General features: G+C 37.7%; 1 protein-coding gene across 1 annotated transcript; it reads left to right on the forward strand.

Moving 5' to 3' along the window:
• Window positions 1-1,197: 1,197 nt before the first annotated feature.
• Window positions 1,198-13,608, forward strand: Erk7 (Extracellularly regulated kinase 7). Its single transcript, XM_089648550.1, has 8 exons — window positions 1,198-1,453; window positions 3,516-3,722; window positions 5,240-5,446; window positions 9,186-9,329; window positions 9,597-9,736; window positions 11,236-11,443; window positions 11,877-12,005; window positions 12,474-13,608. Exons 1-8 carry the CDS (start codon window positions 1,299-1,301, stop codon window positions 13,102-13,104), a joined length of 1,821 nt encoding a protein of 606 aa, XP_089504676.1. The 5' UTR covers window positions 1,198-1,298; the 3' UTR covers window positions 13,105-13,608.
• Window positions 13,609-15,888: the final 2,280 nt, after the last annotated feature.

The following is a 15,888-nucleotide window of genomic DNA, read 5'->3' on the forward strand; positions in this document are numbered from 1 at the left end:
TGCTTCCATTTCTCTTGTCCATTATTTTTAAATCAGCCTCGCATTTTTTGGGATTACTCATTTACTGTACTTACATGATTTTACTGCACATCCGCCTCAGGGATCTCATTTAACACATTGGTATCAGATTCCAATAATTGTGAACTGTGTGGTAGATACTCTCAGTATCGCCCTGGTTCCCACCTTTCACCTTCCTGTTTGGTGATCAGATCTGAACACCCAGGTACTTCCCCACCTTCCTCTTACACATCTTCCTTTCTCTCCAATCCCTTCAGCCTCACACCATTTATTTGACAATTTGTAGATAGGGTACATTGAAAAATCATTTCCCTGAACAAACTAGCTAGTTACTGGGGAAACTATGTATAGTAGAATATATATTATTTTTTTAAATATATAAACAAATCTTCTGGTAAAACAATTCAATTTACAAAAACATCATTTTGCAAAAAACAAGTAAGTTTTGAAGAAAATATAAATTGAGAAAATTTGAACAATTCATCAAATTTGAACGCTCATTTTCTGGTTCTATCTAAGTTCTGTTATTATGTATATGCTTGACAGAGCTGAACTAATTATACCTTATGTAAGAATCGTGGCTCCCTTATCAGGTACAAGAACTCCACTTTTCTGATAAGGTATACATAACCAATGATGATATAAAATGTAATACTGTTAAATATTTATGTATCTATATTCCTTATATTACAATAAAAAAAACTTGAAATATAACATTGAAATTTGAAGAAATGTTCAAATTCTTGATAAAATTTTGCACACTTGATGTTCAAAATAAGAGGAAAATAACTGTTTACGAAGCTAACAGTCCACAATGGTGTGCTAGTACCTACCCTGATGTATGGCAGTGTTGCTTGGAACCGGTATAGGAAGGATGAAAGTGTAGACTGAACGCTGTAGAAATGAAATCCCTGAGGCGTATGTCTAGTAAAACCATGTATGATCGTATTAGAAATGTGGAGATACGCAAAGAATGCAAGGATGATGTAAGCGTAATGAGTATGTTTAAGAAAGGGATGTTGTATGTATGAATGTGAATGAGGCAAGGAGTGAGTGCCAAGACCGAGTTGTTTAGCGGTCCGTCTTCTCTGCCTACACCTGCTGCGAAACGGAGTGATCTTTAGTTAGTTAACTGTCTATGACCGATTTCTACATAAGGCCCAGCTTGAACTTCAACTGTTATCTGATAAATTAATGTCTAATGCTTTTTTTTTCAGGTGCTTTTTCAAAAAACATAAAAAAATTCAGTATTTATCTACAGCTGAAAAAAAATATAAAAAATGGCCTCCGCAATGGATATGACCCAAGACGGGAATTCTTGCCAGAAGGAAAAAGCACACAAGATTACCAAAGACAACAGCAATAAGGAACAGAAAACTAGCACCAAGAAGAACCACGACAAAATGTCTGAGATAGATGTACACATAGCAAGAAGGTATTTTAATTTTTAGCCAGTGAGACTATGGCATCCCCAATTGTGGTATGTTGTGAGGTTGAAGGTAGTGGTGAGGGAAAGGAGATGGGGAAGAGGAAGGTGGGGAAGTACCTGGCTATTCAGATCTGGTTACCAAACAAATGAAGTGTAAGTACAGGGTTTTCCAATAAGAGGTGTTATTTTGAATAGACCGCTATTTCGGTAGATGTTACTTTTGAAGCTGTCACTTTTTGACATTTGACAAGTAGAAACTACGCCATTAATAAAAATGGAACGATACACGCTTCAACAACGCATTGAAATTATTAAAATTCACTTGAGTGAATCAAATGCAAATCATCTTGAGTGATGAGGACCATTTCCACCTCGGTGGCTTCGTCAACAAGCAAAATTGTCGCATCTGGGGCTCGGAAAACCCAAGAGTTATTGTTGAAAAGCCTCTCTATCCTCAACGTGTGACTGTTTGTTGCGGTTTATGCTCCGGCGGAGTCATTGGACCTTACTTTTTCGAAAATGAGGCTGGAGCAACAGTTACGGTGAATGGATTGCGCTATCGAGAGATGATTAATGATTTTTTATGGCCGGAATTGGATGGTATTAATCTGGACAACGTTTACTTTCAACAAGACGGCGCTACGTTCCACACAAGCAACGAAACCATTGATCTTTTACGATTGAATATCAAAATAACACCTCTTATTAGAAAACCGTGTAGAATATACAATGCAAATGTGAATGGTAGCAGAAGTCGGGTACACCCGAGGAAGACATGGCACGACCAAGTGAATCAGATACTTTAGCCATGACCATGTCAAGAGTCAGAATAATAGAATAGCATGTTTAAGACGATGTATGAATGTGAATGAGGCAAGAAGTGTGTGCCAAGACCGAGTTGTTTGGCGGTCTGTCCTCTATGCCTACCCTTGCGAAGAAACGGCGTGATGGTTAGTTAGTTAGTTAGTTACCAAACACGGCCAAATCCATTTCAAGCAACATTTCAATTCTGAATGTTGGTCTTACACCAGGGCGACACTGGGGGTATCTTCCACTCTGGAACGTGCCGCAAAAATATACTATATATTATTTTGAATGAATAATTTGTGAAATAACACAAATTAATCAAATTTACTTGCGCACGCCGGGATTTGAATCCGAGACCTCCTGCTTGCTAGTCGAGAGCCTGACCCCTCGACCACGGAGGCTGGCATTATTATTATCATCATTAATTTTATGTACATCCCAAGCGGATGAATAACACATGACTTGAAAGTGAATGGTAGAATGAGTCAGGGGATGCCCGAGTGAGACATGGAGCAACCAAGTGATTTAAATATTTGAGACGTAACAGAATGACCATTACACTTGACAGCTGATCACAATTTGATCAAAAGCTGAAATGCGCCGAGAATCATCGTTAACGGGGATCATTCAAAATCGTATTATCATGATTTATTTTTGGAGTATTATGCCTATTGTGTGTTAACGTATTACACTTCCTGCTTCATGAGCCAACATTTCGGACAAAGTTAAAATGTCCATCATCCGGGCAGATGTGTAGATTGTGAAGTGTATGTGTATGTATGTAGATGCGATACTGTGTTGCACGCGTCAATCCTCTTAGAGCCGGTATTTCAGAATAATTAGTTAAATTAATGTGGTTTTTGTCATTTAATTTTGGAGTAAGAACTATTAAACTTAGCCCCGTTGTCTCTATTAATATTGATGAGATTTTTGTGGATGTCAATTGCCTCCGTAATTAAACGTGCTCGATGCATTTTGGGTCTTTCCAGGACTTCAGGAACAAATCCAATATAATGGCCGGTTTCATTTGAGTGTTCGGCAGTTGCCGATTTGTTAGGATGGCCGAGTTTACATGTTCGAAAGTATTCTGAGATCCTTTTGAAGATGGTCCGTTCTGTGTGACCTACATTTTTAAAAACTTTAATTATAACATTGTTACAATAAAAATCATAATACAATAGGATAAGTAAGGTATTTTGTGAGACAATAACGGGTCTAAATTTATTGTAATGTCATTGCTAACAGTATATTTATTTTGCAGGTATGAAATTAAGAGCCGGCTGGGAAAAGGCGCTTACGGCATCGTGTGGAAGGCGGTGGACAAGAAGACCAAGGAGGTGGTGGCCATCAAGAAGATATTCGACGCATTCCGCAACCAGACGGACGCCCAGAGGACCTTCCGCGAGATCATATTCCTACAGAGCTTCCGAAATCATCCCAACATCGTCAAACTTCAAAATATACACAGGTTAAGTATATATATATATATATATACTAGTGGATCCCCCGCGATGCTTTGCTATAGCTAATGTCTTTCTCGGTCGTCTCCGACTTCTCCACCATTCACCATAGACAAACATCGATAAAATGGTCGATGTACAAGATATAAAAATATGAATTAGATCATTATAAGACAATATCTGCCCTGATGAAAATCACTCGAAGTGTGTTTCATTTGTGTGGTAATTGAAGTAATTACTTTAGACACTGAGGGAACTGGTAGGACTATTAACGGGACACTGCCATCTCAGGAGACACATGCAACTGTTGGGAGTGGAAAACACCAACATCTGTAGGAAATGTGAAGAGGAGGAAGAGACTCCAATTCACCTATGGTGCCAATGTCCCGCTCTGCTGGGAATAAGGCTCAGATACCTGGGAAGACACAGTGTGGAACCAGAAGACATCGCCACATATCCAATGACAGCCCTGGTGAACTTCATAAAAGGGACCGGGTTACTGGCAAGGGAATGAGGTAAAATGGGAGATAGTACAATGGGCCTATGGCCTAAGTGCTCGCGGGGAACGTAAGTGAACCGCCTCCGACTTTAAAAAAAAAAAAAAAATTACTTTAGATAGCATATTCCTTTTAATTTAACTTCATTATATTAAATTTTTAATGTGAATACAGCATTAGAGTCCCAAATGCTCCACAGTAACCATAGCCAATGGAACGTAGCTGAAGTTATTCCAATTTGATAACCAAAACATGGCTAAAGCCATTTCCATAAATCATTTAGATTCTGAATGATGGTCTTTCTGCCTTTTTGGCGGTGGGTGGTGGAATTTGAACGAATCATCAAATTTCAAAGTTGATTTTCAAGTTCTGTGAAGGTTCTATTTCTATTTCAGTTTTGTGAAACAACTGCCCAGTAATGATATAATAACAGAACTTGAATAGAACCTTCACAGAACTTGAAAATTAACTTTGAAATTTCATGAATTGTTCAAATCCTTTTGTAATGGACACCTACGCCAGAGACATTGACTGTAAAATGCCAGTTTCCTCTCGGGGGTACCTTGGGTAAGGATTTGCAATGAAACACAACTTGCGAATGTCGTCGGACAACTGACTGGTTGGGCCAGTTGTTTGCGTATTTATTGGGTTCGAATTCAACAATTTCTACACATGTTAATTTGGAGCAATTATTCTTATATCTAAACAGAAATATTATAAGGCGTCATAGCGCCGAGAATTAATCACTAAGGTCCCACAGTTTTGTTGTGCGAGTAATTCATCCTTAAACTGGTGAAATGACACGTGTGCGGTGATTAAAAATCTTATCATCATGCGAGATAAGCCTCAAAGGAGTTGGCATCGTGAAATGTGTGACATCAGACAAATATTCATTTTCTTGATTATTTAATAATTATTTAGGGACATCCATCTGCTGTCCGGTACACCTTTGAAACAACCTGTCCTTAGTGTATCTACTAATTTGTAATTATTACAATCGATTTTCACATCTTAAATAATATTTTCAGGGCCGCCAACAATCGGGATATTTATCTCGGCTTCGAGTACATGAACACGGACCTCCACAACGTGATAAAGTGCGGCAACATCCTGAAGAACATTCACAAGAGATTCATCATGTACCAGATACTAAAGGCCACCAAATACATTCATTCGGGCAATGTGATACACAGAGACCAGAAACCCAGCAATATTCTCATCGATAATGCTTGCAGGTAATTTTGAGATTTTAACATCATTGATTGTTGCACTTCCTCCTCCTTTGGTCAACGTTTCAGACGGACTTGCAGTGTTCATCATCAGGGCAGATGTTTAGATTGTGGAGTGTGCATTTATTTGTATAGAAATGATACAGTCTTAATCGTCTCAATGTGGTTTTCGGCTCTTAGCTGTAGTATAACCGTGTGTTACTGAGATTTTGAGGTTATTTATTTGTTTCCAATGGCGTTTATCTCGAGAATGCTATGTATCTGCAGCCTTAGTTCTAGGAGAGACAATATAGCTTCTTTTTTTTTAAGAAAGACAAACTTTCCCGGGTTACCAATAACCCGACAATATATGAAAATCTCCTACTTCCATCACAGTAAGCGGAAAATGTGGCTTTTGTCATGATGGATAACTCACAACGCTTGGGTGGGAACCAGATGCGATGCCAACTCAGCCACTGACCGGTCTATTACTTCCGGGGGAGAAACAGTGTCTTGACGATACCGGGCATCCTGGCTGAGATAGGATTGTATGTCCCATATAATTAAACATAAACAACACAGATTGCTGATACTTCCTAGGTGCAGAACAAACTTATTGCCAACTAGCTGTACCCCGTGTCTATCTGTGCAGATAGAGAAACAATAGCGCGGATTGCTTTTACATCAACAAAAAAAGACACATGTTTTTACCTGTCGCAGATGACATCTATATAATATAGGTATATAAGAACACACGCATATTCTAATGCAACGTTGTGTAGAAATTTCAAAGGAATCGGTGAAGAACGAACATTTTGTTTGTTTTTACATAGATTGGTGCCCCTGGAAAGACTTTTTTTTTTTTTTTTTTTTTTATTAACCAATATACATATAATACATAATTAACCACTCGGAACATTAGAACGTCAAAAGACGTAAATATGATAATAGCGGTCAAGACATTAGTACGTCTTTTCACGTAAGCGCGCGAGATTTTACAAAAATCGATTTATTTCCATCACTAGTATACGGATTGCCATGATTTAAAAAACAGAGTATCGATAATGAATAACGCTACGCGTCTGCATTCAAAAATATCTATGGAATCTTGAGGTGCATTATCTGAGTCGATTGAATCTGTCAGCTTGTTCGTTCGTAATTTATTGCGTTTTTAAATAATTTATTAAAAATATTTTAGTTTGGACGGTTAATATTTTGAGGTGACCAATAGTTTTTAATTATATTTCTTCAATATATAAAGTGTTATTTCTTTATGATACTCAGAAAAAAGTACATTTTTCACAGCTTTGAAATAATGGTCAGCGATTTTTACATATTTTTGACGTTTTCAGAAAATGTATATTTAGAAACGCAAATATTTACGTATAACAAAACAATGCGATAGTGAATTTCATAATCTTTCCAAAACATTTTTTAGAATGAAGCTACGTTTCCCAAGACGTGAGTTATGATGCTTTTAGCAAAAGTCGTGAATAACACAAAAATTTCCGCGTTTTGACAGTTCTCAAAGGAACACATAGCATACAAATGCCTTTGTCTGAGAGGTTAAACAATTTATATAATATATAATATTAGTGGTAACAATACCTCCCTAATTGAGAAATTCTCGTGTTTAGGGAGGGAGCACTATCAAATTGACAGTACTATACATACTTATCAGTTGTTACAATTTGGATGCATGAAGAATTATTTTTTTATATATAATAAAAATATAAGTAGCAATTGTTTTTTTTTTTTATACATAATGAAAAATTATTTTTATACATAATGAAAATTATAAGATGGCATTTATTTTGTACATAATTGAAATATAGGTTGGCACATCGTAACACATACTTAAAAATTATTTAATAGTAAAATGTTTTTTGAGTTTTTGTTTAAAAATTTCATAATTCCTCTCGGATTGTATTTCTATAGGGAGTTCGTTAAAGCATTTTATTGCTGAGTATGTGTAATGATGTTGGGCTGTTGTAGTATTAAGTTTAGGGATTATTATTTGTCCTAAGGTTCTCGGTCTGGTGCTAAATGACTTTATTGTTAGTTTGTCTTTATGGATTTGTAGTAATGCGTTTTTTTGATAAATTTTATTTATTGTTAATACTTTGAATTCATCGAATAATTTTTGGGTTGAATAGTCTAATTGTTTCTTAAGAATAATTTTGATGAGTCTTCTATGTACTATTTCAAGTGGGGTTAAGTTGGTTTTATACGCTCCTCCCCATCCTATTATTCCGTATTGCAGAACTGATTGGGCTAATGCATAGTAAACCTTTAGTAGCAAAGATTTATGTAATATATTTCTTAGTTTGAGGAATACGTAATAAAGTTTACGTATTCTATTTACAGTTTGCGCAATATGTTCAGTCCATTTAATATGTTGGTCTATAATTATGCCTAAATATTTAATATTACTTTTTTTTGAGATTTTTGAGCATTTAGGTGAATAGCAGTTGTCAGTATAATTATTACAAGAGTTATGGATAGTTATATTGGAATTTATTGTTGGGTGTATTTTGTCTGATAATGTGAAAGTCATGAAATAGGTTTTGTCAGAGTTTAAGGAGAGGTAGTTGTCATCCAACCATTGTTTTAAGTTGTTTATTTCTACGTTCGCAGTTTGATAGGCTTCTTCCCAAGTTTTTTTTTCTATGATTAAAACTGTGTCGTCGGCGAAAGATATGATTTTTCCATTTTTTGGTACTGTAAGCATTTCATTCACGTAAATGATAAACAATATTGGGCCTAGAACTGTCCCTTGAGGAATTCCAAATTCGGAATAGGTGGGTTCACTCAATATATTGTTAATTTTTACGTGTTGGTGTCTTTTATGAAGATAACTTTTAAACCATTCTTTAACTGTTCCTTGAATTCCAATATTTTCTAATTTTTTTATTAGCTTCTTGTGGCTTATACTGTCAAAAGCTTTTCTTAGATCGATGAATATACTTAAACATTTATTTCCCGAGTCAAGAGCATTATATATTATAGAGGTTATTTTTGCGATTGCATCTTGCGTACCTAAATTTTCTCTGAAGCCGAATTGGTTATCATTAATGATTTTATTTGAAGTGATATGTTTAGTTAATTGTGACTTTACGACTTTTTCAAATATTTTTGCTACGTTAGATACAATAGATATGGGACGGTAGTTCGAGACGTCAGATGTAATTCCTGATTTGAAGATCGGGGTTATTATTGTATTTTTATATACTTTTGGGTAAATTCCTTGCTGTATGCTGTTATTAATGATATGTGCGATTGGTTTGGATATTAATTACCAGGTTAGTCAACTCCTTAGAAGGAAATGTAGATATTTTCCACATGACCAGTAGTAAGTTATAAATACTCATCATTAAATTTTAACTACATGCATAACTTTCTGTTAGAGTAAGGTTGAGATTATTAGCTTTTTTGATCATAGATGATAATAAAAGCTAGGAAGATGAGCCACAACACATTATTAGAGCTAAACTGTGCGCACAAAAGTGTTTCTAAAATCCTTCACCCATACTACTGCAAGTTGCATCTGAGTACAGTGGCACCCCTCTATTTCTACCTACCCACCAAACGCATAACTTTCATTACATAACCGATTCGATAGTTAGTGCAGTTTGGTGGTAACTTAGCGACAGTCAGCAAGCTTCCATGCCATAACTCATTCTTTTTTTCTATTATCTTTTTATATTATTCTGTTTCTATTATCCCTGGTGTTGACCATCTAATGGTGTTATTGATGGTGTTCCAGGGTGAAGATAGCAGACTTTGGTTTGGCCCGCTCCGTGTCTTCGTGCAGCGAGGGCTCCGGCAAGGGGGGGGCGGACCCCTGCCTCACGGACTATGTGGCCACGCGCTGGTATAGGGCCCCCGAGATCCTGATAGCCAGCAGGAAGTGAGTGCTCTCCGTGTTGACTTATTCATAATACATTCTGATTTAAGATATCCATCGATTACAATTTCGTCCTCATATATACGTGCATCTTACTGGCTGCGCGGAAAGAGCTTGTGGGTAGATTATTGAAACATTTACTGTGGGTAATTAACTGATGAAAAGAGTCCGAGACAATCATTCCCACATTATAAGATCTTCAAGCATTGATCCCGTTTACACACTATCTCTTTCAGCACGCATTACATAAATGATGTTTTTTAATTCCAGCTACACAAAGGGAATCGACATGTGGAGTCTGGGCTGCATCCTGGGAGAGATGCTGATAGGAGAGCCCCTGTTCCCCGGATCTTCTACAGTCAACCAGGTGGAGAGGATTATGGCCTGCATTCCTGTGCCTACTGAAGAAGGTCTGTATATCTCTTTCGACAAGATAAAGCTAAATGGAAGGTGTTGTCCAAGTATGGAATGAATACGAATCTGACTCAGGCAATTGCGTCCCTGTTTGAGGGAAGCGTTGCATATGTTAGGGTGAACGGTGGTTTGATATCACAAAAGGTGTTAAACAAGGCTGCGTAATGACACCGTGGTTATTCAATCTATACATTCCCAAATCTCCTGTGTATTCGCCTGCCATCCTCTCGAGATGCTATCCTCGTCAACGTCGTCCGATGCGCCACGGACGGGAACATCCGAACACTTATCCAGCAGCAGACGCAACATTCCCTGCGTCTAGGACATCTGCTGCGTTAGCACGTCAATTCGCGGGTCGGCGGGAGCTAGTTCGCAAACCCTCTGCCTCTTGGCCTTTATCTTCACCGCAGACCCTCGAACGCTTGCACCGCGTGTCCGTGTGGATCACCTTCATAACTTCCGCCCTCGAAAATTCGGCTTCCCCGCTCTCGGAACGTTCAGAATCCGACATAATCACGAAAACACAGAGAAACCACGAAAACACACGAAACTCTAATAAATCGCAATTTTCGGGTTCCGAACAGTAACACTGTTAATATCCTCGAAAAAAAATTAAATTTTGCGCAAATACTGAAAAACAGGTTATTTTACGGTATTTGATGTTTGTAAACAAACTAGAGGTGAGGCGTATTTATCGTACCCAGTAAAAGTACCGGGTATCTCCATGCGATACTTTGTACTTGTGACAGATCTCCAAAATCCCTGGTTCCAAAATAATGAGTATTTTATACCGGGACAAAATATTTTTAATATGTATAAGGTACTTTTACCAGGTATTTTTGATAGGTATTTTTGATGGGTAATTTAGATGGGTATCTTTAGCAGGTATTTTTGACGGGTATATTTCATGGGGTATTTGCGACAGAATTTATGCGATTAGAATTACTCATTCTGAATCAATCCTCAGGTGGAATTAAATACTTCTGAGTATTTTGTCACCGGTATTTTTACCAGGTATATATTCCTGTACCTGTACTCATTGTTCCCAGTAACGAAAAGTACTCATAGGACCCTTCTCTAAAACAAACCAAACGTGTTTGACCTTCGCAAAATAAATGCATGAAATTATAGCGTCCCTACTACTGGCGCCGCCTGACGGATGCATTTGGGACTCCCAGATGACATTGGCGGGAGATTTAAACTAAGAATTACACACGAAATTGAGAAACGTCGATTTGGCTGCAAAATGGTAATGTTTATCTCACTTTATAGGTTTTAAATAAAGCCTATGCTACATAATATAAGTTTGGTATTGAAGATTCCAAATGACAGATGCAAATTCGAGATGAGATCTTACGTATACCATATAACATAGTAGTTAATCAAGTGTAAAGGTTTATTGAATGGTTTTGTGATGCATAGAATGAAGCCCATTTGATGTGTAAGATATGTAGATATGTTTGACACTCAAGACTCTTTCTTATAATTATTGCAGACATCCAATCAGTCTGCACGGGTTACGGATCCTCGCTTGTCCGCACGGCCGTATCTCGCCGCACGCCGCTCAAGGAGGTTCTGCTGAGGAACAGCAGCCAGGAGTCAGCAGACCTGGAGGCCGCCGACCTGGTCTGCCGGCTGCTGGTCTTCAATCCGGGGCGCAGGCCCACAGCCCAGCAGGCTTTGCGACACGCCTATGTGGCCAGGTATGGCAGTTTCAATATTATCTAACCCAACCTATTTTTTTTTTACCTTAACTCCACACAGGAGGCCCACTAGAAAATTATTTCCCCCGGGGCCTATGTCATCTTTGGGGATGTTTCGTGAAGGGTCTTTTTGAGGAGAGATGTCAATCGTGTAAAAATGTTGAATGTTGAATTGTATGTTTCCCGACTATATACCACCGGTGCCGAAGAGATCAATAACGCCAGTTTTTCGGAGCATCTTCCATTGAAATACCTTTAGAACAAGGACAGCATTCCTACTTGATGCCTGTACCAACAAGCAACATTTTCCGCTTACAATGATTGCAGTAGGATATGTTTGGCTTTATTTAGCTTTAAGAGAATTTAATAAGAGATGCCTGAGTCCGTTCAACTATTACATATTATATTATTAAAATTGTGTTTTTTCTTAAAGGTTCCACCAAGAGAAAAACGAGCCGATACTGACGCACGATGTGATCCCCCCGCTGTGTGATGATCGGCGCCTCTCTGTTGATGAATACAGGAACCGACTCTACGACCTGATGAAGAGGGGCTTCTCAAGGTATTTACTCTGACCATAGACAATAGCAGCAAGGAAGATAGGCCACGTATCGTCATTAATATGATACGATGTAACCTAACCTAACCTAACCCAACATCGTTCACCCATATTACTGCAAATCACATCTACGCACTGCGGCAACCTGCCTTTAGAAACCTACACGCAATATATATAACTTCCATCGTTTTGTCTCAGCCTCACCCTGGTGAAATATCATCATTGTAAATCGAAACCTGACTTGAAATGGTTCCAGCCGTATTGCTTGGTGACCCAGATCTGATTAGTCAGGTACCTGCCCACTCTTCGCATCGCAACATACCTCTATTGGCGATGCCATAGTCACACTGGCTCTAGACAAAATAACACCATAGAAAAGGATTTCTGCTGCATTTTGTAAACATGATCCTATTCTAGTTTTGTGATTTATAAAACAATTCAATGTTTCAGTGTCATTATTTTTGTTTACAGAAATGCCGAGACTAGCTCCGATTCTGCTTCCACCACCTTGGAACGCCCCAAGGCTTCCTCCTCTCAGACCTTCAGAGCCGTGAGGTCTCAAATAATCGGCCCCGCACCTTGTACCAGAATATCGAAGACCTCCTCGGACTCTAAACCTAACCTCAACACTCTCCTGGCCCACTATACTCACAAACCTCACAATGTACAGTCGGAACCCAAAATCAACACAAACATCGATGCAGTATCGAGATCTCACAAAAAACTAACAGAAAACACTACTTTTAAAGCGGACAAACCGATTTCTGCATTCAATAGCAAGGCAAATGTGAAAGATGAGCGACGTAATCCGTTACATAAGAATGTTTCAATGGGGGATTACATCACATATCCAAGGAATGAATACAATTCAGACGCGTGTGTTAGGTGTAATAACGGCACCTTCATTCGGTCAATGTCGGACGACAGTTATTCGAATAAAGGTCGCAATGGAGTAAAGATGCATTCCAAAAATTTGAGCTCCATTAATAATCTGTATACGCAGAGTTTCGAAGGAGGCGACAGGTCGTCGCCGAAGTTTAGCCAAAAGCACGGCTTCATCACGGCCAGCGCACTCATGGAGTTGAAATCGAGCCTGCGGTAGTCGATGCTCCAACTATCATTGCAATCATTATCATCGCTCTGATGTAACTGCCATTGCACTGAAAAGAATAACTGATCGTAGAGTGTTATGAGCGTGTCCGCGTGAACAAAGTAAGCCCAATCTTTCTTACTTTTGGCGAAATTGATCGGTAGTCGATGTTCGAGAGACCATTGCAGTCATTCAGATTATCATCATTGCGGTTGCGGCTTAATCATTCTGGTGTATCTACCATTGCAATCACTGAGGAGATAAACTTATATAAGTGTATGTTAGGCGTGTCAGTGTTCCCAAAGTTCAGGTTCAATTTTTCTTTACTTCTGGTAAAATTGATCAAATCTATTGAAATTATTTCTTGAGCGGATAATCAATTTTATTGGCCCGTCTGCGGCCTAGTAGTCGAATGGTCTTGAGTAAATTGGCGACAGCAGTTTTCTTTTGAAACTGTATGAATCACACCTCTAGAAATTATTTGTTCAGTGGTCCATTCCAATACAATATGGCTTCCATATACGTACTAAATCTTACTAAACCCTTTTCAAACATCACTAGTATGTAAAACTCTCCGGTCATGGCCGGTCCTGTACAAGCGCAATTGGAGCAGTTCGCTCCGGGCACCGACTTGCCAATGCGCCAAGGAGTCAAGGAGCTAAGGCGCTGAAATAGCATAACAACTAACACAGTGCCGTTGAGGTTTTACTAGCGCCAGGCGCCGTTTGGCTCAGGGCCGGCCCCGTCCCTCGTTCAAAGTAAAATTTCTTATGCATTTTAATGTTCATTATAAATTTTAAAATAGCAATAATTAACAATAGCGAAGCTCAAATTTTGTATATTTATAATACACATTGTGTTTAGATCATCAGAAAATCATCAATATTTGATGAACTACCTCAACGAGTCAAATTTTGCCAAAATTTATTGTAATATTAATTTTTTATAATAGAATCTAATCTGGAACTATATAAAACTTGATGGTTCCGAATTACTGGAATCTATGAAAAGCTGCAAATATATAAACGTATACAAAATATATGTTTTTCCAGCGAAGAATCTCCAATTTTTTTTGTTTTGATGAAAATGTACCATCTTTAAAGAGTTACTAACGACGGTAAAATTAATATTTTCGATATCTCCGAAAACGACGAAGTTATGAGCTTTCAAAGTGAACTTGGGTTAAACGACCACTCAAACCACTTGTGACTTCGACGTGACGAGACACAATTACTCATAATTTGAATGGCAGCAACGTTACACTGCCACGCTAGTCATTTTATGTACTGTGACGTCTTAAAATATCAACATTTTGATGGCTTATGTCTTCGGTATTAACCAAAAATTCTAAAATTTCTGTCCTCAACATGCTCTAATTAATATGGTGCGTTTGTAAATATCATGAAATTTAGCCGTACGAGACAACCTCGTTGATTTTGTTTTAATCAGTCAAATTTTATGAATACTGGAAAATATATTTCCGTATATCGTCTGTACCTATATAATTCAGGGTATTACTGAACTTGCTATGTCCGTAACCCCTAAAATTTCTATTTCGAGAAAAAAAATAATACTGTTGTCTGCTTTCTGGATGTTAGTAGATACTGTTTTTAAGTGATGTTTTTATTGAACTGAAATTAGAAAAAGAGTATGATGAGATAATTTTGCATTTGTAGATATTTTGCTGAATCATAATCCAGTTGGCAAATCTCAAACGTAACTCCCAGGAAATTTTAGAGGTATCTGGTCACAATCAGTGGCGGTTGGTGGTCAAAATATGTGCAGATTCCCGTGTCAGATAATAAATTGAATATTGGGTAGGTACATACCTATTTATAAAGAAGTTCAATGAACATTGCCTGAAAAAGAGTCGATGTCAAATATACATAATACAGACACGTTCCCGTTTAACATGCTACTAAACACACCGTTCGTTCCGATGTGGTGATAAAAGTCCAAGCGCCAATCGCGTTAAGCTGAACTGATTTGCAAAACAATGTCTGTAAAAGAGAGATGTTAAATTGGACGCACAATGTCGGCAATGATATCAAACAAATGCGTTTCCATTTAACATGCCACTAAACAAACCATTCCTTCTGTTGAGTTTTGACAGAATATGCAAACATTCTCTTAAAATTCTGCAAGCGATATTGGAAAAGAACTACTGCTCCGAATACAGGTACAAATTGCTCTGCATTTGTTATGCATGCATATAGATACTTATTGTTATTCATTGTATAATCGAATCGAGTTTCCTCCGCTCCTTAGAGCTAGCCGCCACTGAAAAATATTACTATAACAAGATACTATTCACAGTAAAAAAAAATGGAGTTTGCAAGTAGTAAGTATCCTCAAATAAAATTCTGAATGCTCTTTAATATCGTAAGACTTAGTCAATAATGTTTTATTACCTTTTGTGATAACGTAAACGATTCTAAAGCATTAAATTCTCCAAAGCGGGAAGTTTTGATGTAAGCAATCACTGAATGAGGCACTTTTTTAATGATATTAATTAAATAAAGTATTGCTGGAAAAATACCAGCACCTAAAATAATCTATGTAGTTGAAAACAATATATTATAGACATAGATTAATCCTGTTCCTTAAAAAGTAGTTGAAACATGCAATTTTAGTAATCAAACCAAAAATTGGTCAAAGAATTCCTACTGTCAAACCTCATGAATCATATTTGCTACAGTTGCATATGTGATACACTGCATTTATGATACTGTTGCATCCAACAGGTTAAATGTTCCTTTTACAAATTTTGTACTGCTAATAGTATTAAATATCATA

This window comes from Hesperophylax consimilis, chromosome 28 (genome assembly GCF_061612785.1).
Source record: "Hesperophylax consimilis isolate HC1 chromosome 28, BYU_Hcon_1.0, whole genome shotgun sequence".
Lineage (NCBI taxonomy): Eukaryota > Metazoa > Arthropoda > Insecta > Trichoptera > Limnephilidae > Hesperophylax > Hesperophylax consimilis.